Below are 23,347 nucleotides of genomic sequence, written 5' to 3'. Positions count from 1 at the left end.
CCGGGGGGGCTGGGCTTCCGGCCGCCAGCGCATGCTGGGAGATGTAGTTCCGGGGCGGGGCCTCCCCCACCCCGCCCCTGCATTCTGGTTAACGTAGGGCTATCTCCAGACGTTTCCGTCTCTCCCAAACGCCTTCGTCCCACCCGGCCCAGCTCGAGTGTAGCCCTCGGAAGGGGCGATGGGATAGGCTGGGGTGGAAGGAGGAGCAGCTCAGGCTTTTGCAGCCGGAGGGATGGAGGGTGGGCCAACAGGAGGACTTCCCCGGTGGAGTTGGAAGGGAGAGGTGGGAGAAAAAAAATGTAAGACGGCGGAAGCAGGGGCAGATGACTCTATGGAGTCCCTTGTGAAACCCATCTCCATCAACACGAGAGGGAGGGACATGGTGGCGTGGGGCGGCCCAGGTATATTCTCCTGAGACCTGAGGTGTCACTAACTTTAGAAACACCTGAATTCTCACCGTAGGGCCCTCCCCTCCCTTCCCCTCTGCAAATTCACCGCCTCCCCATTGGGGCGCTGGAGTCTCTGCCCTTGTTTCCTCCTGAGACTGTGTGACATCCTGGACTCTTCCCAGGGGGAGTGGAACTGTAGGGATTCTTCTGTCGCCCACTCTCACCACACACACCTAGCTCTGGGTCAAGGAGTCCCAGGTCATGTATAGGTCATGTATACCCCTGCCCTGCTGACACACCCAGTGGGGAGAGGCCTGGGCTGGGGCTGCAGGAGCCTCCTTGGGGACACCCCTCCACCCCCACCCCCGTCCCCAGTGCCCAGTCCCTCTGGAAAGTGCAGCAAACTCACCCCTGGCTTTGGGAAGAGAGACCATTGTGCCAGGCGACCCAGGGGGTTAGGACAGGACTGCCCACTTCGGTGGCTAAAGGCTAAAGGCTGGAACCTGGTGGGGAGGCAGCTCAGCTCCAACCCTGGGGATTAGGGAGATTAAAATCAGAGAAGAGAGATGTCCGAGAGACCCAGAGGTGAAACTGGAGAGTCCCATGGAGGAAAGGCCTGGGGGCGGAGCCGAGTGGGGCTGGGACTTGAGGACCCTCCTGCTGATCCTTCCCCACCCCACTTAAGCCCAGGGAGAGGGGACAGGCTAGGGGAGGTGAGTGAGCCGCGCCTTGGTCCATGGGTCTCTTCCCCATCCCATTCCTCCCTCGCTTGCATTTCACCAGCTCCCCGGTCAGCCCTCTGGCTCCTGGCCCCCCCACTGTTGCGATGGGCGCCCCCTCTCTTGGCTGTCCTGCACAGTGACCTCTTCCAGGCCCTGCTGGGTGAGTAGCCCTGATTCTCTGGGGACGCTGGGGTGCGAAGGGCTGGCCTGGGCCTGCCAGGGCAGTGAACACACTTGGGGGACTGTCCGGTTGGCAGCCAGGAGGCCCTAAGGTGCCAGCAGCAGTCAGGGCAGGGGTGGGGGCAGGGGAGCCCCCCCAGGTGGGGTGGGGGAGGGTAACTCAGCTGTATTCTGGTGACAGACATCCTGGACTATTATGAGGCTTCCATCTCAGAGAGCCAGGTAAGGGGGTGAGGTGGGGCGCCTCCCCAGAGGGGCAGACAGGGCAGGGGCCGAGCTGCCGCCCCACCCTTGGGGGCCTTGAAGACAGACTTCTGAGCCCGGGGTGCAGAGAATCCCAGACTCCACGGTCCTGTTGGTCCCTTTCCCCTTCTGCTTCCCCGCCCCCCTCCTCCCTTGGCCCCAATTTCGGGCATAAGGAGTCCAGCACAGAATTACTTCTCATCCTTCCTCCTGTGCAGCCTGAGGGAGAGCTGCCCCCCCACCGGACTCCCCCCTGCCTGCCCCCCCAGACCCCCCCTCCCGCCAGCCAGCACTGCAACTAGCATGGGTGCTGCCAGCCCCACAGCGGGTGCTTCCTCTCCTGAGACCCAGGAGGCCTCCTGATCTCTGGCGCTGGTGCCTGGCCAGGCCTCCATCTTTGCCTTGGGGCCTGTCTGCCTCCGCTCTGCTCTCCTCTCCCATTATCCGGGTTCCTGCCAGCACTGAAGCAGTTAACTCTGCCAAGGCACCCCCCCATCCTCGCTCCTCGCTCCCTCCCTCCCTCCCCCTGCTTCCTCTCTCCTCCTCTCTCCCCTTCCCTCCTCGGCTCCACGGCTCCCTCGGCCGCTGCCGCCTCCAACCCCCCCACCCCACTCCCCCGCCGCGGCCCTAGCCCCTGGCCGGCAGGCAAGACCCCCCCCCTACCCCGGGGCTCCCTGAAATCCAGTTCCCCTCCCCCACCCAGCTCATGCCCCAGCCCCCGAACTCCGGGGCTGCCAGCCCCCGGTGCCCCCGCCCCTCCTGAGAATCGGGGTGTGCTCCCCAGGCCCCCTCCCCTCCACTGGGGACTCCCTTCTAGGGCCCCCTTCCCCTCCCTCCCACGCACCCCTCCCCTTCCCTTCTCCAACCCCCTCTTTCCCCTCTCACCCCTCCCCCCATCCTGGCCCCCCCTGCAAAAGTGGGGTGCGGAGGGGGGAGGGGTGAGAACCCACAGAGGGGAGGAACGAAACTCCGATGAAGTCAGAGCCCCTTACCCGCCGCCGCGGCCAGCCCCCCCAACATGGACTGTCTCTGTATAGTGACAACCAAGGTAAGCACGATAGGGGGGCTCTCAACTGGGGGGAGGGTATGAGTTTGTGGGGAGGGGTTAGGCAGGCCTGATCTGGGGCTGGGGGCTGGGAGTGTACTGGGGGGTCATGATTTACTTTGGGGGTTCACATTTGAGATCATGCTAGGTTTGGCCACAGGTGCCCCCTGGAGTGATCTCTTTGTACCTGTAGAGAAATGGAAAATTTGGGCTGTTTTGTGGTTTGGGGGGGCTGATGGGTTTTGGGGTTCACCAATGATGTTTGAGGGAGACTTATTTAAGGAGAAGCCTGGCTCACATGGGAGTCCTGCTCTTGTGCATTAGAAGGTGGACTGTGTGAGGGGGGGTTCTCTTCCCTCCTGAGGGACAAACTGGCTTCTGGGTGTCTCGTCCAATTTCAGGGGGCTCTTGGCATGGGGGTAGACGGTTATTGGCTGTGAGTGCCTGACTGGTCTGGGGGTGTCAGCTGGCAGAGGAGGGGTGGGCCTTCAACCTATAGAGCAAGCGTCTTGTGGTGGATACATTTGGGGGTACGCTCAATTACGGGGAACTGGGAATTCAGGGTTTGGTCCTATAGAGCGGGATAGTTGGGAGTTGTCAGAGGGCTAGCGCCTGACACAGGATCACCTGAGGGAATGGACCAGGTGAGGTGAGGATTTGGGGTGCTCCCTTGGGAGGGAGAGGCTTGCAGCAGTGGAGGATGCCAGACCCTGAGGAGGAGGAGGAGGAGAGCTTTGGGGAGAGAGGGGATTTGAGGAGGGGACCAGGTGGGTGGTGCAGAATTTGGGGGTGGCCCAGGCAGGTGCTCAATATCCCTGTCTCTTCCCACACTGTATCCACCCCTTGTTGAGAAAGGAGAAGAGCAGATGGAGGGGCATGTTCCCCTTACCCCTGTCACTTGGCATCAAGGTGGGGGAGGACACCTGGATTTCAGGTTCCCAGGGTGCAAAGGAGCTGGAGGAGGAGGGCAGGGTTGGCAGCAGTGAGGACCGGCGGAGGGGGACCCCGTGGTTGGAGCCGGAAAGGGCAGCGCTTGGATGGGGAGCACAGGCCAGCTCCTGGTGGGATGCAGAATACCTAGGTCTTGGCTGTGAGGCTCTGGGACTGGCAAGCTGGATGCCTGGTGTGTGGAGGGAGCTTGGGCGGGTGGCAGGCAGCTGGGGGTTGGGGGGTGGGACAGGAAGTGGGGGCCGGGGAGGCGGGGTCCGGGTGAGTCACAGGCTGGGGAGGGGGTTATATTTAGTGGGAACTGCAGCTTCTCAGGGGAGGGAGCTGAGGACACACATGTTCCCTGCCACAAACTCACACATGTGTGTACACATGCATCGTGCACGTGTGAGCATGGATGGAAGAGACTGGAGGCTGGGGACCTCAGGGTCTGGAGTCCCCACACCCTCTGCAGAGCTATTTGCTTGCCCCCCCTCCTCCCCCCCAGTTCTGTGGGCTCCAGACTTTCTCCTATGCTGCCACTTCCCCCATGCCCTGGAGTTGCAGTGGATTTTTTGCCTCTCGCTTACTCTGGCCTGGTCTCCTCTAATGTCTGTCTGATCCTTTGCTTCTCCTGTCTCCTGCCCTTAGCGTGCCCCTGGCGGCCTCAGCTTTGCTGGCTGTGGTCCCCTGCGTACAGGTGTACCCAGAAAGCCAGTTGGAATGTGGAATGTGTGGGCTCTGCTTCCAACATGGGAACACACATATGCGAGCGAGGGTGAGGGGCTTGCCTGTACTGGCAGCTATTCTGGGAGGGGGAGCTCTTCATCTCCCTTCCAGACTCCTACTTCTTCGACGGAGCCCAGGGTGAGCGTCCCCGAAGGAAGGAGCCTTGCTCAGAGAGGCTCAATCATGCATTTGGGGGCTTTTACAGAGGCGCGGAGGAGACCCAGGCTTGCCACATTCCTTGGCCAGAAAACTTGTCAGTCTCGGGATGACGGAGACTCCAACTCCCATAAGGCCTTGAGGCACCAGAGCCCTCAGTGGTAGAGGGTTGCTGTCCGCGGGGCTGTTGGGAGTTGTGGTTCCTCTCTATCCAGGGCAGCGGAGGGTGGCCCCGGGAGGAGCCGGCAGGGGGCACGAGGCACCGGTCTCCCGCCAACCCCCCGCCTCTCCCACCAGCGCCCTCCCCCGCCCCCAAGACTCTGGGTGGGGTAGGGGATGCTCAGGCTCTGCGGTCGGTGCGCTTCCCAGCCCCGTTTGGGAGTCGTCCATCTTCCGTTGCCTATATTTAGATTCGTGCCGCAGTAATTTGGGGAACATGTATGGAATGCCTACCATGCGCCAGGCCCTGTGCTTTGTGCTAACTCCTGCCTTCAGAGCGATCCCTGGGTCTTACTCTGCGCCGGGGTCTCTGCCGGCGTCGGTCTCTGAGAATCTCTCCCACTCCGCCCCCGTCCCTCCCCGTGCTCCCCGCGCTGCTGCCGCCGTTGCCATGGCAACCGGCGACGACTGAGGTTGCGTGGCGGACTGGAGGGGCCGGGCGAGGGTGTCGGAGGGCGGAGCGGAACGGGTGGGGGAGGGGGGAGTGGGGAAAGACTAGGCCGGCGGGGGGGTGGCTTTGGCCGGAGCCCCGGAGGCGAAGCGGTTAAACCCTCCGGGTGGTCCTCATTGGGCCCTGCGGAGGTGCCGGGGGCGGGGCGGTGTGGCCAGAGGCCTCATTCATTGGCGGCCAGGGGCGTGGCGGAGGGCCAGTGTAGGCGAGGCCGGGGGAGCGAATGGGCGGGAAGTGGACGGAGGCGTGGCCTCCCGGAGGCAGGTGGGTGGGGTCTGGCTTACTCCGTGGAGGGAGGCGGTGGCACCCCTCGGGAAGGGGCGGGGCCTGAGGCCGGCTACCCCGACCAGGATGAGGGCCGGGCTGACCCCGCAGGGGCGTGGCGTGGTCCCCCGTGGCGAGAGGAGTCGCGGGGTCTGAGGGCCTGCAGTCTAAGGGGCTGCGGGGTGCGGGGGTTTTTGGGAAGGAGAATCCAAGGGCTGGGCGATCTGACGTCTCACTTTTCCTAAGATGGAGGCCTGTTCGGATTTCATCAGAGCACAACCTCCTACCTCAGTTCTCTGTTCCAGAGAGACGGTTGCTAGGCGACGGCAAAGTCCATGATTGCTGCGTTGCCAGGCAACAGGGAAACGGAAAATGGAGGGAAAAAGGAAATGGGGGATGGGAGGGGGGGGTCTTAAGGGGCCACAGCGCCCACTGGTGGAGAACGAGGGAGTGTGCACTCTCTATTCTAGAAGGAATTTCGAGTCCAGCTCCTTGAGCTCGGGCTCCCCCTGAGGAACCGAGCATCCTATACAGATATGAAACTAGGGCATTGGGGGTCATCTTGGGGGCGTATCCCGCAGATTCCGACCAACGGGACGGGAGTGACATAGGCGAGGTTCTAGGGCAGTCCGTCCTCTCTGCCCTGTGTGGGCATTAAAGATAGAGAGGCCCAAGGAGAAGCAGATTTGAGAAGACTGATCACTGGGCTTTAAGAGTTGGGAAGGTGGGCGTTTAATAGAATATTTGGAAGAGTTGCTTTCAGGGTCAGCTGTTTGGGGGGAAGATGGAAACCTGAGAGGCAGTCGTTTTGGGGGTGTTCTGGAGGATTTGTGGGTCACTGCAAATTGCAGGCCAGATCTTACTTTAGATGAATTTTTTTTTGAGGCTTGGATGTGGGGGAGATAGATATTTTTGGGAGCACTCTTCTAACAAAGTTGGAATTCGGAATCATGAAGATGATGTTGAGATGTAGGAAGGGCAGCCAGAAAAAGGAGTAATGTATGAACTTGAGTGAAGAAAGGAGATAGGGAAGTATCTTGCAACTTAAAGGTTTAGGAATAAGTTGAAGACATTGCCATTGAATTTGGAGGGTCAGCTTTAAGACACATTAAGGACTCCCAGAAATCGGGGTCTGGTGATATATATATTTTAAGTTTTTCCTTTTTTTAAAAAAGTTACTTATTTAAGTAATCTCTACGCCCAATGTGGAGCTCAAACTCATGGCTCAGAGATCAAGAGTTGCATGCTCTTCCCACTGAGCCAGCCAGAGACCCCACTGGTGGTCCCTGGACCTGCATCCTGGAAAATCATGAGTGTCTCATTAGATGCAGAGATGTGGCCAGGGGACCCCAAACGGATTTGAAGAATGCTTATTTGGTTGTTTGCACTAGAGCAAGGGTGATATTTGCACTAATTTCAAGGTCTCTGTGAATGGATGAGGGGATATGATTTTGAAAGGGATGACTTAAAGGGTAGTTTACTTTGAAGGGACAGCCAGTACCTGTGGTCCTCAAACTCTTGGAAAGCATCGTGTTCTCTCAGGTGGGGCTGGCTGGACTGCTGGTTAGGATAGTGGCTGTCCTGGCATCCAAAGGGATCCCATCAACCGTCTTTGTGGAGGGGATTGTGGAGGGGGGGCTTGCGGGAGGCATTTTAGATAGTTTGGGGGTCCCTCTGCCGTGAGAGGGAAGTACTTCTTCCTTCTGGCGCCTCGGGCGTCCAGAAGAGAGGAGTGGTCCAGTGAAGTGTGGGAGTAGTTAGGGGTCTGGTGATTTTAGGGGCAGATGATTCCGTGAGAACTGCAGATATAAATTGGTAAATCTCAGGAGTGCCTGTGCAGAGGGGTCGGAATGGGAGTGTCCTGTGCAAGGTGAAGTCCACAGAGAAACCGCTGGAACCCTGGAAGTTGATAGCTAAGAGGGTCTCCCCTCACCCCCTCTCTCCCATCGTGACGCTCTCCCGCACTGCGCAGGCGCCTCCCCCCCCCCTCCGGCCGCAGCCTCCAGTCGCCGCGTCCGCCGCAGCCCCCGCCCCTCTGCCCCTCCCCCTCCCCCAACCCTGGGACCCTCGCTCTCTCCCACCCGCCCCCATCCCCTCAGTCCCCCTCCCCTTCTCCATGTCGGCTCGGAACAGATTCGCCTCCATGTGTCTCTGCGTGGTACGTGCCGCGGTACGGGCTCCGACCCCGCTTCCCTCTTCCCGGACCCCCCAAATCTCAGGGTGCAAGCTTCAAGTGCTGTCGCTCTTCCTTCTGCTTGGCGCGGGGTCTCTGGGTTGCAGTGTCTAGCGGACAGGCGCAGTGGGTCGCCCCTCTTATCAACATCTCCACTTCCACTCACACCCCTCTGTTTCGGGGGTGCAAGCCTCGGTTCCAGGTCATTCTGTGCAGCTGCGGCTCCAGTGATGAGAGGGCCAAGGGGGGAAGGAGCAACAGCGATCCCCAGGCCTTTTACCTGCCCTAACGCACTGGGGGTTCAGACTTGGTCCCAACGTGGCATCGGAGCTGTTGCCGCTCCAGCCCAGAGTCCCAGTAGGGTAAAAGAGGGGATGCTCCTTTCCTGCCTGCCCTGCTCTACTTGACCGGTAATCTGGGCCAAAGAGGTGCTGACCCCACCCCCACCTCTCAGTTAGCAGGTATGAGCAGTATCCCCCATCGCTTCAGACGGTTCCCCTCCTCCCCCTTACTACATGTCCAATACTCTGAGAATTTCCCAGGAATGGACATAGGGCCTAACCTCCATCAGCCACATTCTGGGAACTTTGGTACCTTCCCCTTGTGCCCCATTTCCCTCACGCTGGCTTCTAAGGCAGGGTGACAAAAATTTGCCTTCATCCCCTCTCTAGAATAAATGATGAATTTCTGCGATTCCATTTTCTTTATGTGCACCCCGATGTGTCTGCATCACATTCGGGGATCTTTCTTTGTGAGGTGGGCTGAAGTTGGAGGGGTCATGGGCTCCCACCCTCCCCCAGACCGGGAGAGGCTAGAAGCTTCCACCCTGGGGCCTTGCCCCACACCCCGCAGGGTATGGGGACACCCGACACAGCCAGGAGAGCTGCTTCTTCCCTGCCCTCCTGGACCCCCAGTCCAGGCTGCAGACCACCTTTTCAGGATGTGGAGTGAACATCCTCTTTCAGTTCTCGTTATTCTGTTACCAAGATGGCCCAGCCTTGGGTGTATTTAACTTAGCCCCACCCCCCACCTCCAACTTTTCCTTCTTCTCTGCTTGTTGTGCCCATGGGCTTGAAACCCAGAGCTCAGGATTTTCTTTACGAGTCTGTGGCTTAGAAGACGGAGTGTATCTTGATGAACCCCTGTTTTCCTTCCGAGAGGCACTCCTTGCCCCTCATCTCTGTCATGGGTGGGACAGGCTTTGTGTCGGCGGCCCCACGTCCCTCCAGTTCTCTTGCTGCCCACTTAGCTACAGCCAAACGTGGGTCACATACTGGGAACTTACAGAATCCCACTCTAGCATCAAGCATTGACCTTCGATCTCGCAACTGGTGCCCTCCACATGTTGGGGTACACAGCTTCTCAGATGCTTTTTTGAGAGGAAGTCTGTCTTCTGTGTGTCCGGTGGTGGGTGTGGGTGGGGTGGCTTCTGTCTTCTCCAGTCCCCGAGGGAGCCCTGCCTGTGGTACCCTCCTCCTCCTCCCCTGAGCTTGGAGTTTGGGAGGGTCTGCTTGGGGAGGGAGTAGTGTGAGGGCAGAGGCCGATGTGGGAGGGCCCTGGCAGGGTTGCCACCTTCACTGCGGTCTCCAGCTGCGCTGTTCCTCTCTCTCTGGCCCCCAGTTAATCTCCTTTCCTGGTGTCCTTGTTAAGCTAGCATGGGAGCATGGGAGGTCTGTGAGATGGCTGTGGTTGGTTGGGAAGGGAGTCAGGTGTTGTGTTGGGTCTTGCCCCCTGAAGGCCAGAGGGGGACCAGCAATGGACTCTGAGACTCAGCGCTCTACCCCCTTCGGCATCAGCCAGCCTGGAACTGACACCCATTCCTGCCCGCCCTCCGAGCCCTACTGCCTCACTTCCTCCCCCATCCCCTTCTAGTATATCCGATTAACTGGCTGGGCTGTGGGCATTGGTAGGGATGGGGCCAGGCATCTGGGGGCCCCTTTGCAGACTACTTGGGAACCAGCTGGGCCAGTGGAAGAGGAGCTGGACTAGTTTAGCGTTGTCCTGCCTGGGGGGCTGATGCGAAGTACCTGCCAGTGCTGGAACAGCCAGTCGCTCTTGGGGTAGAGGCTGCAGTGGGAAGACTGAGGCCTGGAGGAGGGTGGGGCAGGAATGAGATGGGATGTGGGGTGTGTGTGTGTGTGTGTGTGTGAGCGCGCGCGCTGCAAGTAGAGTATGGAGGGGGGAAGCTTACAGACATGGGGGGAGTGGGGTGAAGATGAGGAGAAGGATGGGGGTACAAGTGTCAGAGGGCTGGTGATGGGACAGGATGTGTGACAGGGACCTGATGCCTAAGGCCCAGGCAAGGGGGGTAGAGATGGAGGCTGGAGAAGGGGGTGTGCGGTGTGGAAGGGAGTGGGGAGGGTGGGGGGGCAGCTGGGGGCTGGGACGTGGGGATGGGGGCTGGGATTTCGGCTGGGAGCTGGCGGCCTAGACGGCACAGGGGCTGGGGGAGGGTGGAGAGTGCAGAACCAATGGCGCTGGAGGGAGGGGGGAGGAACTGGTCTGGCCCCGAGGCCTTCCGCACAGCACTGGAGGGGGGGTAGGGATGGGAGGGGGGAGAGGAGGTGGCCAGGCGGGCAGCCTGGAGCCCGAGGCCCTGGGCCGGCCCCAGTGACGCCTTGGTCCCCATCCCCAGAAATACCGCTACCAAGATGAAGACACGCCCCCTCTGGAGCACAGCCCGGCCCACCTCCCCAACCAGGTAAACGCCCCCGAGCTGGTGCACGTGGCGGAGAGGAACTTGTCCCACCTCGAGGCTGTCCACGGGGTCGTGGGCCACGCCCACCTCTCCCCCCTCAAGGTAGGAGACTCGGGCGACCCCCTCCCCAGTGCGGCCCTTGGAACCTCGGAGCGGCGGCCACCGCCAAGGGCTGGTAGGGCCACAGCCGTAGGTGGGATGGGGCGGCCGCCCGGCCGGGGCTGGGGCTGCTGGGGCCTGGAGGGGGAGCACGGAGTGGGGGGGGGGGAGCAGAGACACCTGATGCCCCAGAGGAGAAACAGAGGCCCGACGAGTGGGAGGGGGCCAGCCCAAAGCCAGGGTGTATGTGCGTGCTCACAGCCAGCCCGGGGCAGAGATGCGTGCACCTCCAGGATGCTCCCGCCCCAGGTCCTCTCCATTCCTTCACACCCCCCACCTCCGTTTCCGTTCCTTGTGTCCTGAGCTCTGTTCAGAGCGCCTGCTGCCCTCATTTGCTCCAGTCCCTTCTCGGCCTCCTCCCCCCACTTCCGGCCTCTGAGCCTGGCTCTCCGCTGTTCCCGCATCTCCAGCCCTTTCTATCTGTCTGGCCGGAGATTCCCGGCAGCCTCCCGGCAGGGCAGCCACGGGGCCTTTCTGCCTTGGCCCCCGGCCCCTGGCTGCCCCAACCTCAGGTCCCCTCCTCCCCGCCTTTGCCTCCCGCTGGCTGGCTGGCTGCTGCTTCTGGATGCTGTCTCTCTCTTCCTCCCACGCACTCTCCTGCTGCCTCCCCAAGCCCCAGCTCAGGCCCTCCTCGTGGGGCAGCCAGCTCTCCCTCCCGTGGTTACCCTTCCCTCGTGGTCCCCTTTCCTCTTCCTGCCGCACCTCTCTCTCATCCCACTGCCACCGCCACTGCCCTCACTGCCACTGTGCTTCTTTTCTTCGGGTCCTTCCTGTCCCCTCACCTGTTCCCTGCCCCTTCTCCTCCAACGTGCTCGCACTATGTTTTCCCTTCTCAGGGCCACACCGAGATGGGGGAGACACCAGGCGATCCGGGAGGAGCAGGGGTGGGATTCCAGAATCTTGTGGGATATCCTGGGAAGGGCAAGGCTGCTGACACTGCACCTAGAAGAGGGAGATGAGGAGGAAGGGAGGGGGCGGCAGTAGGTGCAGGCGTGAGGACGAGGAGTCCGCAGGGAAGGGAAGACTATTCTGTGGCCCGCGGTCAAATGGAGAGACCACAGAAGGGTCAGAGGCCCCTGGTGCGAGGATGGGCTGGGCAAGCCTGTGAAGTTAGGGCCCCGGTGAGCTGATGGAGGGGAATGGAAAAAAGGCCCATCTGGAGGTGAGGAAACAGCACGGGGTATCTGTGGGAGACTGGACATGCTCTTTGCGGGATCGGGCCATTAGGTCCCTGCGGGAGGAGATGTGGGAGAGGAAGGTGTGCAAGAGGGTAGTGGGCTGAGGCTAGTGAGCACTGGGATCGGGAGTGGGGGCTCTGGAAGCAAGGGAAGTGGAAAAGAGAGTGCTGGAGGCCCTGATCCCGTGAGGCAGCATCTGGGGGACAGGAGAAGCCTCGATTGGTAAAGGAGATGGGGAGTGGGGTGAGAATGAAGGACTGATTTGGGGACAGAATCCCTAGGGTTTGAAGCTGGGATAAGGGAGACTGGTGGTGATTGATCTCTCTGGGGAATCAGAATGGAGGATGAGGGCCCCACAGAGAGGAGGAGTGGGGCTGGAGGGGCCATAGGGGCCCAAGACAAGGAAGGACACAGGCTGGGTTGGCAGGTGGAAACTGTAGGGTGGGACAGAGATACCGTGGAGGGTGTGGGATGCTGTAGAAAGGGATGGGAAGCAGGTGAAGGTAGTTGAGAAGAAGGCTTTTGGGGAAGGAGGCTCTAGGATAAGGATGGGGTGGGGATGGGGGATGGGCTGTGGGATGGGGAACCGACATGTGGATGAGATTTTAGCACTCGGGGGCCATTGGTTGGATAGCAGCATTTGCTGAGATTTGAAGGGTCAGAGGTTGGTGGTTTTAATAGATTTATGGGTATGAGATGAAATCTATGACAGAGCTGGAGAGGTAACGTGTGGTGTCAAGAAATAGCAGTAGGAGAGAGGAGGGGCCCCTTTGGAGGGGGAGATCGAAGAGTCTGGGGAATCCGGGATGAGTGCCTCGCGCTTGGTAGGCTCCAAATAAATATTTAAGGAGGAGATAAGTTGGGGTCCCCGGAAGGAAGCTCGTGCCCGCCTCTCCCATTGCCATGGCGACGGGCCTTCGGTTGCCCTGGCAATTGGGGAAGCCCCTAGGACTGGCCTGAAGCTGGCCCCGCCCCAGAGTCTAGAGACCCTGCTGCGTCGGGGCGACTGACGTCAGGACCTGGGCACGCCCGGCTTTAACCCTCTCCCGGGTGTCGCGGGGTGGGGGGGAGTAGATGAGGAGATAGGAACCGGATGTCTTTCACCACTCCTTCCTGACGTCCTGTTCACTGCGTAGGGTGAGGGGCGCCGGGCGGGCGCCAGGGGCTCTTGAGGATGTGCTGCGCGCACCAACCTCTTGGGCTTGGACCGCTCTCGCCGGGCTCTCGGGGGGCGGGGCCAGGGCCCAGGAGGCGGGGCTAGTGGATCCCTCTGCCTTCGGGAATCTGGTCGCCCCTAGGCCACGCCCATCTCCCCCCCTCCCGTTGTCCTGGCGACAGGGCCTTCTGGAGATGGGTCTCCCCAGGCCGTGGCTGGGCTTAGATACCGTTGCTAGGCAACAGAGTCGTTAGAGGAAGGGGTGGATTGGGGGGGAGGGAGGGGCCTGCAGCTGGGGGAACCCCGGATTCCTGGGACCTACGGGTTAGGGCAAATGTGTGTGATGGTGAGGGGCACATCTGAGGGTGGCTTCTCAAGGTTTCTGGGTGTATATAGGCGGACAGGGGGAGGGATAGGGGCAGGATGGGGGGGCAGGACCCGGTGGACATAGAAGCCCAGGGGTGTAAGTGTGTAGCACATAAGACAGCAGCACCCTGTGGTGTTACATCCGGTGAGAACTACCCCCTTCGCCTGCCCCCCCCCTTTACCATCTGCTGCTCCCCCATCTGGTTGTCACTCCCTCCATTACTGCTTTCTCAGACACCTCCTTCCACATTCAGGGGGCCTGGGCCGGGCAGAGTTAGGGCCTGGCACATGTGCGTGTGTGTTTGTGATAGGGGTTGAGCTGGCTCCTTGAGTGGTTCACGAGGAGGCTTGGTTAGGAGGCTGAAAGGGTAGCCGGACTGTGGGGACCCCCGATGACAGGCTTCCTTTTGAGCCAAGACTCAGGCAGCCCTGCATCTCCTTTCCCCTCACAGGCCAATTCTCCTCCTGTGATTGTCAACACAGACACTCTAGAAGCCCCAGGCTATGTGAGTTGTTTAGATTTTAGGGCCCTTGCACGAGGACGGAGGGAGGGGGTGGGGTGGGGGCTGGTCCTTGGTTCTGCGGTAGGGGTGCCCATCTCACTGGTTTTGTGTTTCTGATCCATGTTGGAGTTGCAGGTGAACGGGACGGAGGGGGAAATGGAATACGAAGAGATCACATTGGAAAGGGTGAGCAGGCTCCCCATGCCAAGCCCCCTGCCTCCCTCTGGGGGCTGTTGTCAGGGCCAATCTCTCAGCTTTGTCCCTGCTCATGGCTCCCTGCTCCCCCCTTCCCCCCCAGTCACCTTGCCCGGAGCAGGCAGGCAGCGGGCAGCTGGGGGGAGGCCTGACTCTCCTCCCCTCCTTCTGCCCAGGGCAACTCCGGGCTGGGCTTCAGCATCGCAGGTGGCACCGACAACCCACACATTGGCGACGACCCATCCATCTTCATCACCAAGATCATTCCTGGAGGGGCTGCGGCCCAGGATGGCCGCCTCAGGTGGGGAGAGGGGATGGGGGTCAGAATGCTGGTCCCCTCTGAAGGGAGGGCCCTGGTGGCAGAAGCTCCTGGCTCAGGCCCACCTTGCTGCCCCCAGGGTTAACGATAGCATCTTGTTCGTGAATGAAGTGGACGTGCGGGAGGTGACCCACTCCGCTGCAGTGGAGGCCCTCAAGGAGGCGGGCTCCATTGTCCGCCTCTATGTCATGCGCCGGAAGCCCCCAGCTGAGAAGCTCATGGAAATTAAGCTTATCAAGGGCCCTAAAGGTAGTAATCTGTCACATCTCCCAACTCCCCCAGCCCAACCGGTCCCCTCCCCCCTGCCCCGCCCCAAGGCCTGCTCCCCTGGCACCCGGGCGCCCACCTCTGTCCTGCCTCTGTCCAGGTCTTGGCTTCAGCATCGCGGGGGGTGTAGGGAACCAGCACATCCCTGGAGATAACAGCATCTATGTGACGAAGATCATCGAAGGGGGTGCCGCCCACAAGGACGGGAGGCTGCAGATTGGGGACAAGATCCTAGCGGTGAGGACTTCCATCATTCCCCCAGCTCATGCTTGAGTCTCGCCTCCTGGCCCCCGGCAGGCCCAGCCTTCCTCATCACCGTCCCCACAGCATGTCTGTCATGGGGCTGTTTCCAGCCCCATCTGAGCTCTCCTTCCTTGGCCCTAGGTCAACAGTGTGGGGCTGGAGGACGTCATGCATGAGGATGCCGTGGCAGCCCTGAAAAACACATATGACGTTGTCTACCTAAAGGTGGCCAAGCCCAGCAATGCCTACCTGAGTGACAGCTATGCTCCCCCAGACATCACAACCTGTGAGAGCCCTCCAAACCTCAAAGCTCCCCATCACCCCGTCCCAGTTACTCCTGTGACATCCCAGGGCCCTGTTCCTCTTCGGATACTTCCCACGAAATAGAAACCACTTCTCATGTTCTGTGGTTGGAGACTCGATGGAAAAATCAGTCACCACAGAAAACCCAGAAAAGATTGTCAATAGTCTCTTCCCCAGAAGGCGCAAGGCCCAGATGGTTTTGTGGCTCATTTTTTCAAATCTTTAGGGAAGAGATTATTCTTTTTTAATTTTTAAATTTTTTTTGGGGGGGGGAAGAGATTATTCTTACGCTCCTTCTGAGCAAAAGATTAAAAAAAATTCACGTTTTATTTTATGAGGGCACTTCAAATGGTCGCAAAGCTGATGTAAAAGAAGGAGAGTATAGGCCTCATTTTGCTTCTGAATAGAGACGTGAAAGTTTATAGTGACGTACTGATAAACATAGCAGCGGTTTAAGGGGATAACGTTACAAAATATCATTTGTTTTCAGAAAACTAAAGATGGTTCTGTTTGGGGAAACTTTATTTTTTTTTTAAGATTTTATTTATTCATGAGAGACACACAGAGAGAGGCAGAGATAGAGGCAGAGGGAGAAGCAGGCTCCCTTTGGGGAGCCCGATGTGGGACTTGATCCTGGGACCCTGGGGTCATGACTTGAGTCAAAGGCAGATGCACTGAGCCACCCAGGTGCCCGTGTATTGGGAAACTTTTTAATATGATTTGTTTGAGAGACTAAAATTGTAAGCTCCTTCAACTAGACGTGGGAAGAGACATTGAGGAAATGCAACATCTGTTTTCACGTGAAAACTTAGTAAACGAGGAATGCAGACATTTTCCATACATGAAAAGTAGTTGTCCTACCAAGAGGATCCTTGGCTCCTTGGAGAAGGGGCCAATTCTCAATCTTGGGCCAGAAATGTATGAGATGAGCTTGTAACTTTTTTTTTTATGTCAGAAAGTGATGGAGATACTCAAGATTGCTAGGTTGTGTTAATAACACAGGATGGGCTCCTACTGGCTCTTCCATCAAAACATTCAATATGTGAAAGTCTGTGAGATCATAATGATGTGTAAGAATAATTGGGTGTGCTTGGAGGATGCTAGGAGACCCATTCATTCTGATACCTGGCAAACACAGAGAAAGAGTGAGGTATTTATGTTCCCTTTCCTATACAAATGACACCTCAGAATTACCAAATTATTGATGTAGCGAAGTTTTTTTTTTTTTTTTTTTTTAAGATCTTATTTACTTATTCAGGAGAGACACAGAGAGAGGCAGAGACAGGAGAAGCAGGCTCCATGCAAGGAGCCCGATACGGGACTCGATCTTGGGACTCCGGGATCATGCCCTGAGCTGAAGGCAGACGCTTAACCACTGAGCCACCCAGGCATCCTGCAAAGTTCTTTAAAAAAAAAAATTTTTTTTAAAGAAGATTTTACTTATTTATTCATGAGAGACCCACAGAGAGAGGCAGAGTCACAGGCAGAAGGAGAAGCAGGCTCCTTGAGGGGAACCTGATGTGGGACTCTATCCCAGGACCCTGGGATCATGACCTGAACCGAAGGCAGACGTTCAACCACCGAGCCATCCAGGAGTCCCTAAAAACACTTTTATTTATTTATTTATTTATTTATTTATTTATTTATTTATTTATTTATTGTAGACTCTACACCCAACATGAGGCTTGTACTCAACCCCTAGATCAAGAGTTGTATGCTCTACCAATTGAGCCAGCCAATTGCCCCAAGGGAAGGTTCTTTTTTTATAGAATAATTCCTACCGATAAGTGCTTCTACCTCCAAAACAAAAGTAGAATACCCTATTTTGCAATCCCCAATGAACTATCTGAACCAGGTAGTGGTCCTCAGTGGCCGCTAAAGCTCTTGGGTGAAAGGCTGGGGTGGGGGGATCGGCTGGCCACCTCTGAACCTGCCAGGTAGTTTCACCTAAGATCACCAGATAGTCTTGTCTCCTGTTGCACAGCTGTCCATTTCTACTGGGTTGTCGATGAAGTATTTGTGCCTCTGAAAAATTGAGCTTGAGTCTGACAAAGTCTCCAGAACGAATTACCAGTTTACTGGAAAAACAGAGCAGAGGCACATGTTAACACCATCGAAGATGCAAGCAGTCATTTCCCCATTAGAATCAGCCTAATAGAAAATGGGAAATTCTGTTAGACAGATGACCTAGTTTTCCCAACCAACGGATGGCCAACAGAAGGAAGAGAGAGAGAGAGACAGAGAGAAAGAGGGAGGGAGGAATTTTATAGATTAAGAGATTTGAGAAACAGCACCCAAAAGAAAACTCCCAAAGTCCTGAAGCCTGATATTCATATTCCCCTTGACTTGAGCACCCCAGGCACACCGAGGATATGTGACCTTCAAATCGGTGACCCCCTGGGAGAACCAGCCCCTGATATGGCCTGTGAATCCTGCCCCCCACCATTGCTGGGATGTGATGCCCCCTTCACCCACCCCACTCTCCTGTCTGAGCCCACTCTCCTGATTCCCTCCTGGTTCCCTAGGGAGAAGGTGGGGTGGTGGGTGCTTTCCTTCTCGAAGTTCGATCTTACCCCTTCTCCCACGTCTTCCTCTCTCCAGCTTATTCCCAGCACCTGGACAACGAGATCAGTCACAGCAGTTACCTGGGGACTGACTACCCCACAGCCATGACCCCCACTTCCCCTCGGCGTTACTCCCCGGTGGCCAAGGACCTGCTGGGGGAGGAAGACATTCCCCGGGAACCGAGGCGGATCGTGATCCACCGGGGCTCTACGGGCCTGGGTTTCAACATTGTGGGTGGCGAGGACGGTGAGGGCATCTTCATCTCCTTTATCCTGGCCGGTGGCCCTGCAGACCTCAGCGGGGAGCTGCGGAAGGGCGACCAGATCCTCTCGGTGAGGGAAGGCCTGCCCCTGCCCCCTCACCACTGGGCACCCCCCCCCCGCCCCCTGGGGCAGAGCGCAGAGCTCTGGGGCCCAGCTCTGACAACCTGGCCTCTCCCTTGTCTCTAGGTGAATGGCGTGGACCTCCGCAGTGCCAGCCACGAGCAGGCTGCCATCGCCTTGAAGAACGCGGGTCAGACAGTCACCATCATTGCCCAGTATAAACCAGAAGGTACCAGGCCTGAAGCGCCCCAGCCTGCGGCTAAGCTGGTCTTCGGGGTGCCAGCCCCTTGGCTTGTGGCTTCTGCCAGGCCCAGTAAGGGTGGCAGGAAGGCCAGGGCCGCAGCTCAGGAACCTTCTGGTCCCTTCTAGAGTACAGCCGATTCGAGGCCAAGATCCATGACCTCCGGGAGCAGCTCATGAACAGTAGCCTCGGCTCAGGAACCGCCTCCCTGCGGAGCAATCCCAAAAGGGGTTTCTACATCAGGTTGGGGTGCTTCCGGGCCAGGCTTGACTTTGTTCTCTGCCCCCTGCCGCTGCCCCCCAGATCTTCTCCTCACCCCTGCCTACCTCCCACTACCAGCTGGGCCTGATGCTCTGCTGCTGGCCATGGGCTCGGCCGCATAGGTTAGGGACCTTAGATACTCTGTATCAGCCGGAAGGGGGCCTCTGGGCTGAGTTCCCCTGCTGCCGTCTGGCCCTTGGTCACCCCTACGTTTCCCCCTGAGACCTCCACAATCTGGTGACATGCAGGTCACTGGCCGGCAGGGCAAGGGCCTCTAGGCTGGGTGGACTGTGGCCTGCGTGAGCACCTCCCTGGGGGTGGCCCAGGGGAGCGGGGTGCCTGGTGTCGTGGGCGCCATGGCTTCTGCCTCCCCAGCCTCCCCTGCCGGGGCTCTGCTGCTGTCCTCAGAACTGTCGCCTCACCTCTTCCCCAAGGCCCAGACCCGCACTGCTGGCCATCTGCTTTCTGGGCACGTTCCCCCGGGATGTCCCACAGGCATCTTAGCTCTATGTGTCCTGAGTGGGGGCTCACTGCTTTCTCCCATGTTCTGGAGCTCTGTCTTGCTGCTCCAGCTTTCTCCCTCACTAACTGGTGCCGTTAACTGGCGCCCATCCGCCCAGACTCCTGCCTCCAGGGGGCCTGGCTTGGCCCTGCCCTGCCTGCTGAGCTCCGGTGCGCCCCCCCACCCCCCCCCCCCCACGCCGCCGCCCTGTCCTCGGTTGGTCTGTTCTGGCTTCCGGGTGTCTCCAGGCCGTCCCAGAGCGCCTCCCCTTTCACCTTGTTGCTGTGCTCCGCGTCTTGGCTGCCTCAGTGGTCCTTCCTTCCCCTGGCCTGACCCCAGGGGTCGTGGTAGGCTGATAGGAATTCGATACTGGTGGGGCTGATCAGGGATAGCACAGTGGTCCTTTTCTTTCTTAGGACCTTGTGCCGATTCCGGGTTACCTCTGGTTGTCCTGTGCATGCGTGCTGCACACTGCTTCCATGGGAGGGTGGTGTTCCAGATTGTTCTCTAGGAATTGCACTGAGTCCGTAGTGGCTCTGGTCCCTGACACAGTGTGGACTGAGTGGCAGATTGTATTGAGTGTGCCTCAATAGTAGAGCTTTCGGTCCTCCCAGGTTTTGAGTTCCTTGGAGTCCGCGGCCCCTGTGGGCAGGCTGTCAGCCGCTGTGCTTGGCTGTAGCCCCCTGGTCTGGAACCCCAGGCGGGTCTAGGGGTGCGGGGCGCAGGGGTGGCCTCGACCCACCTCTGATGGATGGCTGCCTGCCCCCCAGGGCCCTGTTTGATTACGACAAGACCAAGGACTGCGGCTTCCTGAGCCAGGCCCTGAGCTTCCGCTTTGGGGACGTGCTGCACGTCATCGATGCCAGCGATGAAGAGTGGTGGCAGGCGCGGCGGGTCCACTCTGACAGTGAGACGGATGACATCGGCTTCATCCCCAGCAAACGGCGGTGAGGCTCCCAGGCCCACAGCCTTCCTGCCACAGGCACTCAAGGCCCAGAGGTCCCCGGGTGGGCAGCCCCAGGACCTCCTGGGAGGGAGGGTGCCCGGCATCTCCCTACCCGCCTATCCCTCCATGTTCCCCACAGGGTTGAACGACGGGAGTGGTCAAGGTTAAAGGCCAAGGTAGGTGCCGGGAGTGAGCTTGGTGGGGAGGGGAGGGGCGGGGCGGGTGGGACTCCACCAACCACGTGGTCTGCTCTTTCTCCGTAGGATTGGGGCTCCAGCTCTGGATCACAGGGTAGGTAGGGTCCACTCGGTACCCCGGGGTGAGGGAGCCCTGAGTCTCTCTTGATAGCGTCAGGAAGGCGGCAGGGGGTCCTGAGTCCCATCTCCGAGCCCCTCGCAGACGCCCTGCCTCCCACTAGGTCGAGAAGACTCCGTTCTGAGCTATGAGACAGTGACTCAGATGGAAGGTGAGTCCTGGCCCCTGCTGCGCCCCGGCCCTGTCCCTGCTGCACCCCTGCCGCACTCTGCCCAGCCGTCCACCTGAGCTGGCTTTCTGTCCCCAGTTCACTATGCTCGCCCCATCATCATCCTTGGGCCCACCAAGGACCGAGCCAACGATGACCTTCTCTCCGAGTTCCCCGACAAGTTCGGATCCTGTGTTCCCCGTGAGTGTGGGTGGGGCCCCTGGGGGGAGGCAGGGAGGTGGCAGTGGGGCCCATGGGGGGGGGTCTCAGGCAGTGGGCCCGCAGGCGTTGGGGTGTAGGAGGACACAAGGGTCTTCAGAGGAGGGGGGCCCTGACGGGCACCGCCAGCCCTTGCAGTACTGGTCTCCCTAGATGAGGGTTGGTGGTTAGATCTTGGGGGGGTGGGGGACTTCCTGGCAGATACAACTCGACCCAAGCGGGAGTACGAGATAGACGGCCGGGACTACCACTTCGTGTCCTCCCGGGAGAAGATGGAGAAGGACATCCAGGCGCACAAGTTCATCGAGGCGGGCCAGTACAATAGCCACCTGTATGGGACGAGCGTCCAGTCCGTGCGGGAGGTGGCCGAGCAGGTAAGGCCCTGTGGGCAGCTGGCCCCTTCCCCTCCCTCTCCCCACCCCATGGCCTTCCCCAGCTCTCTCTAACTCTCTTTCTCTGTCTCTCTCCCCACTGGGTCTCCACTCCCTCCGCCTTTTCCTCCTCCTCTGGGGCAACTCTGGCTGCCTGCTCCCCCCACCTGCTTCCCTGGCTGCTCCCCGACCTGCTCCCCTGCCTCCCTCTCTCCCTCGCTTGTTTCCTGACCCCAAACTCACGCCACCATCTGTGCCCTCTCCTCCCCTTCCCTGTGCTTTGCCCCACTTCTCATCTCTTCCTGTGGTCTTGCCCGTGGGGCCTTGGCCTCTCCGATGTGGACCCTCCCTCTGCCCTGCTCCCTTGTGGCCCCTGGCCCTTGCCTCTCCCGGGGTCTCTGCCCCCCGTCCTGCTCCTCCTTTCCCCCCCGCTGCCCCCAACTCCTGCCTTCTCACCCCCTGTGGCTCCCTTCTCCATCTGCCTCTCCTCCCTCCCACCTGTCTCTCCTTGTTTCTTCCATCTGTCTGTCCTCTGTCTGTCCCCCCATCCTACTTCCTTTCTTCTGCTGCCCTCCACACCCCCACCCTGCATGCTGCCCCACCTTTTGGGTCCCCTTCCTACCTGCCCCTCACCCCTCCTCCTGTGCTGGGTTCTTCCTCTGCTCTGTCCATCCCTTCCTTTATCTCTCTGTCTTTCACTCCCTCTGTCCACAACCCCTCCCACCTTAACTCTCTGCCCCCGTGTCTGTTGACATCCGTGTCACCTCCCTTTTGGCCAACCTCCCATCCCCCACCTTTCCACGTCCCATGTCCCATGTCCCGTGTCCTGCCTGGCACCTCTATCTGTCCTGCCCGCCCCCCCCCTGCCGGTCCCCTCCGCCCACCCCGCCCATCCCCAGGGGAAGCACTGCATCCTCGATGTCTCGGCCAATGCCGTGCGGCGGCTGCAGGCGGCCCACCTGCACCCTATCGCCATCTTCATCCGCCCCCGCTCCCTGGAGAATGTGCTGTGAGTATGGTCCCTGGGGGAGGCCTCCCCTCTGCCCCCACCCCCTGCATCTGTGGCCCCGGGCCTCAGAGGGCCTCTGGTGACTTCTCCCCTGGCCCTGGATGGGGATCTGCACGAGAGCTGGAACCCAGAGGGTGCAAGGCCCGCCAGGCCTTTCCCTTGCTCTTCAGCCTCAGGGAGAGACTGGGCAGGACTGCCTATCCCAGCAGCCCCCAGGGGGTACACCTGCCAGGGCCTACACCTGCCAGGGTGAGCCAGGGCCTTCCAGGCTAGGCTGTCAGGGGTTAGAGTCCCAGTGCCATCACTGGGGCTGAAGGCCAGAAGGATGAGGCTCTGGAGAGGTCCAGAGTGGCCACACCTGGCTGGGGTGGGTCCTGGAGTGGGTGTGTGTGGAGGAGTCAGTGCGGCCCAAGAGGATCCTGGGAATCGTGTATTTTGCTCTGTGCTCCAAACAAGAACCTGCTGGTGGCCACTTGACATCCCTGGATGAAGGAGGTAAAAGGCAGGTGGGACCTGTGCTCAGGGCTGCATCTGTCTCGCTGTCCACAGAGAGATTAACAAGCGGATCACAGAGGAGCAAGCTCGCAAAGCCTTCGACAGAGCCACCAAGCTGGAGCAGGAATTCACAGAGTGCTTCTCAGGTGAGGCCCGTGGGGTGGACAGATTGGAAGAAGGCTTCCCTGGGTGGGTGCCCCACTGTTGGCTGGGGTCTGGCCTCACTCCCTGCTCCACCCCCAGCCATCGTGGAGGGCGACAGCTTTGAAGAGATCTATCACAAGGTGAAGCGTGTCATCGAGGACCTCTCAGGCCCCTACATCTGGGTCCCGGCCCGAGAGAGACTCTGACTCCTCCCCTGCCGTGGCCTGGACTCGCCCCGCCTCCGTCCCGCGGGCCCCCTTGGTCTGGACTGAATTGCCCAAGCCCTCCGCGCCCCCTAGCCTCCCTCCCGTCCCTTCTTATTTATTTCCTTTCTCACTGGATCCAGCCCTGGAGGGGGGACACTCCCCTGCATGTATCCCCGCACCCCAGGAACCTGGGGTCTGGGGGGGAGCCGGGCTCCTGGTCCCAAGCCCGTGCTCCTGAGGACCCTAGCCCTTGCCCGCCCCCAATGCACACATGAGCCCATCGGGGGCCACCTGCCCTCCCCCACCTCCTCCCACACACATTCCAGAAGTCAGGGCCCCCTCAAGGAGCACCCCGCTGCAGGGACGCAGGGCACAGGCCTCCTCTGTCTCCTGAGGCCAGGCCTGGGTCCCCCCTGCCCTTGTCATAACTCCCCAGGTCCCTTGGTTTAGCATTTATTTTTTTCCCATTTTTTTTCTTCTCAAAGGTGGTTTTTTTGGGGGGATAAGTGGGGGACCCCGCTGTGGGCCCCCTGCCTTCCACGTGCCCCCCACCTTTTTTCTTTGCCGGTTTGCATGAATGGAAGGTCTAATTGTGGCTTTTTTTTCCTGGGATTCTTTTCTTTTCTTTTTTCTTTTTTTCCTTTTTTTTTTTTTTTTTTTTTTCTTTTTGGGGAAAGGGGAGGGTTGGGTCTAGGGAGTGGGAGCGTGGGAGGGAGG

At 59.4% G+C, this 23,347-nt stretch overlaps 1 protein-coding gene and 1 long non-coding RNA gene across 13 annotated transcripts; one reads left to right on the top strand and one right to left on the bottom strand.

The window, feature by feature from the left end:
- The first annotated feature begins 106 nt into the window (after nucleotides 1-106).
- On the top strand, nucleotides 107-23,328 carry DLG4 (discs large MAGUK scaffold protein 4). 12 transcript variants are annotated; one of them, XM_038536621.1, is made up of 22 exons: nucleotides 107-299; nucleotides 1,173-1,271; nucleotides 1,473-1,513; nucleotides 10,134-10,298; nucleotides 13,508-13,561; nucleotides 13,685-13,744; nucleotides 13,930-14,054; nucleotides 14,152-14,321; nucleotides 14,440-14,576; nucleotides 14,724-14,868; nucleotides 17,487-17,782; nucleotides 17,900-18,002; nucleotides 18,143-18,257; nucleotides 19,548-19,724; nucleotides 19,863-19,899; nucleotides 19,987-20,014; nucleotides 20,142-20,189; nucleotides 20,286-20,387; nucleotides 20,607-20,779; nucleotides 21,676-21,785; nucleotides 22,335-22,426; nucleotides 22,524-23,327. In XM_038536621.1, exons 1-22 carry the CDS (start codon nucleotides 233-235, stop codon nucleotides 22,628-22,630), a joined length of 2,451 nt encoding a protein of 816 aa, XP_038392549.1. In that variant the 5' UTR covers nucleotides 107-232; the 3' UTR covers nucleotides 22,631-23,327. The 12 variants fall into 12 exon arrangements, 11 of the variants coding, with proteins under 11 accessions (XP_038392549.1, XP_038392545.1, XP_038392547.1 ...); XM_038536617.1 differs by having other exon boundaries at nucleotides 107-401; XM_038536619.1 differs by lacking the exon at nucleotides 107-299 and having other exon boundaries at nucleotides 1,077-1,271; nucleotides 10,134-10,199; nucleotides 13,694-13,744.
- Nucleotides 8,066-12,882, bottom strand: LOC119871843. The gene is made up of 4 exons (XR_005359457.1): nucleotides 12,727-12,882; nucleotides 11,138-11,297; nucleotides 9,526-9,586; nucleotides 8,066-9,148 (listed from the first exon to the last, which is right to left on the bottom strand). It is a non-coding gene; the product is annotated as an uncharacterized LOC119871843 (long non-coding RNA).
- Nucleotides 23,329-23,347: the final 19 nt, after the last annotated feature.

This window comes from Canis lupus, chromosome 5 (assembly GCF_011100685.1).
Source record: "Canis lupus familiaris isolate Mischka breed German Shepherd chromosome 5, alternate assembly UU_Cfam_GSD_1.0, whole genome shotgun sequence".
Lineage (NCBI taxonomy): Eukaryota > Metazoa > Chordata > Mammalia > Carnivora > Canidae > Canis > Canis lupus.
The sequence above is the reverse complement of the archived record's forward strand: the minus strand, read 5'-3'. Positions and strand labels throughout refer to the sequence as shown.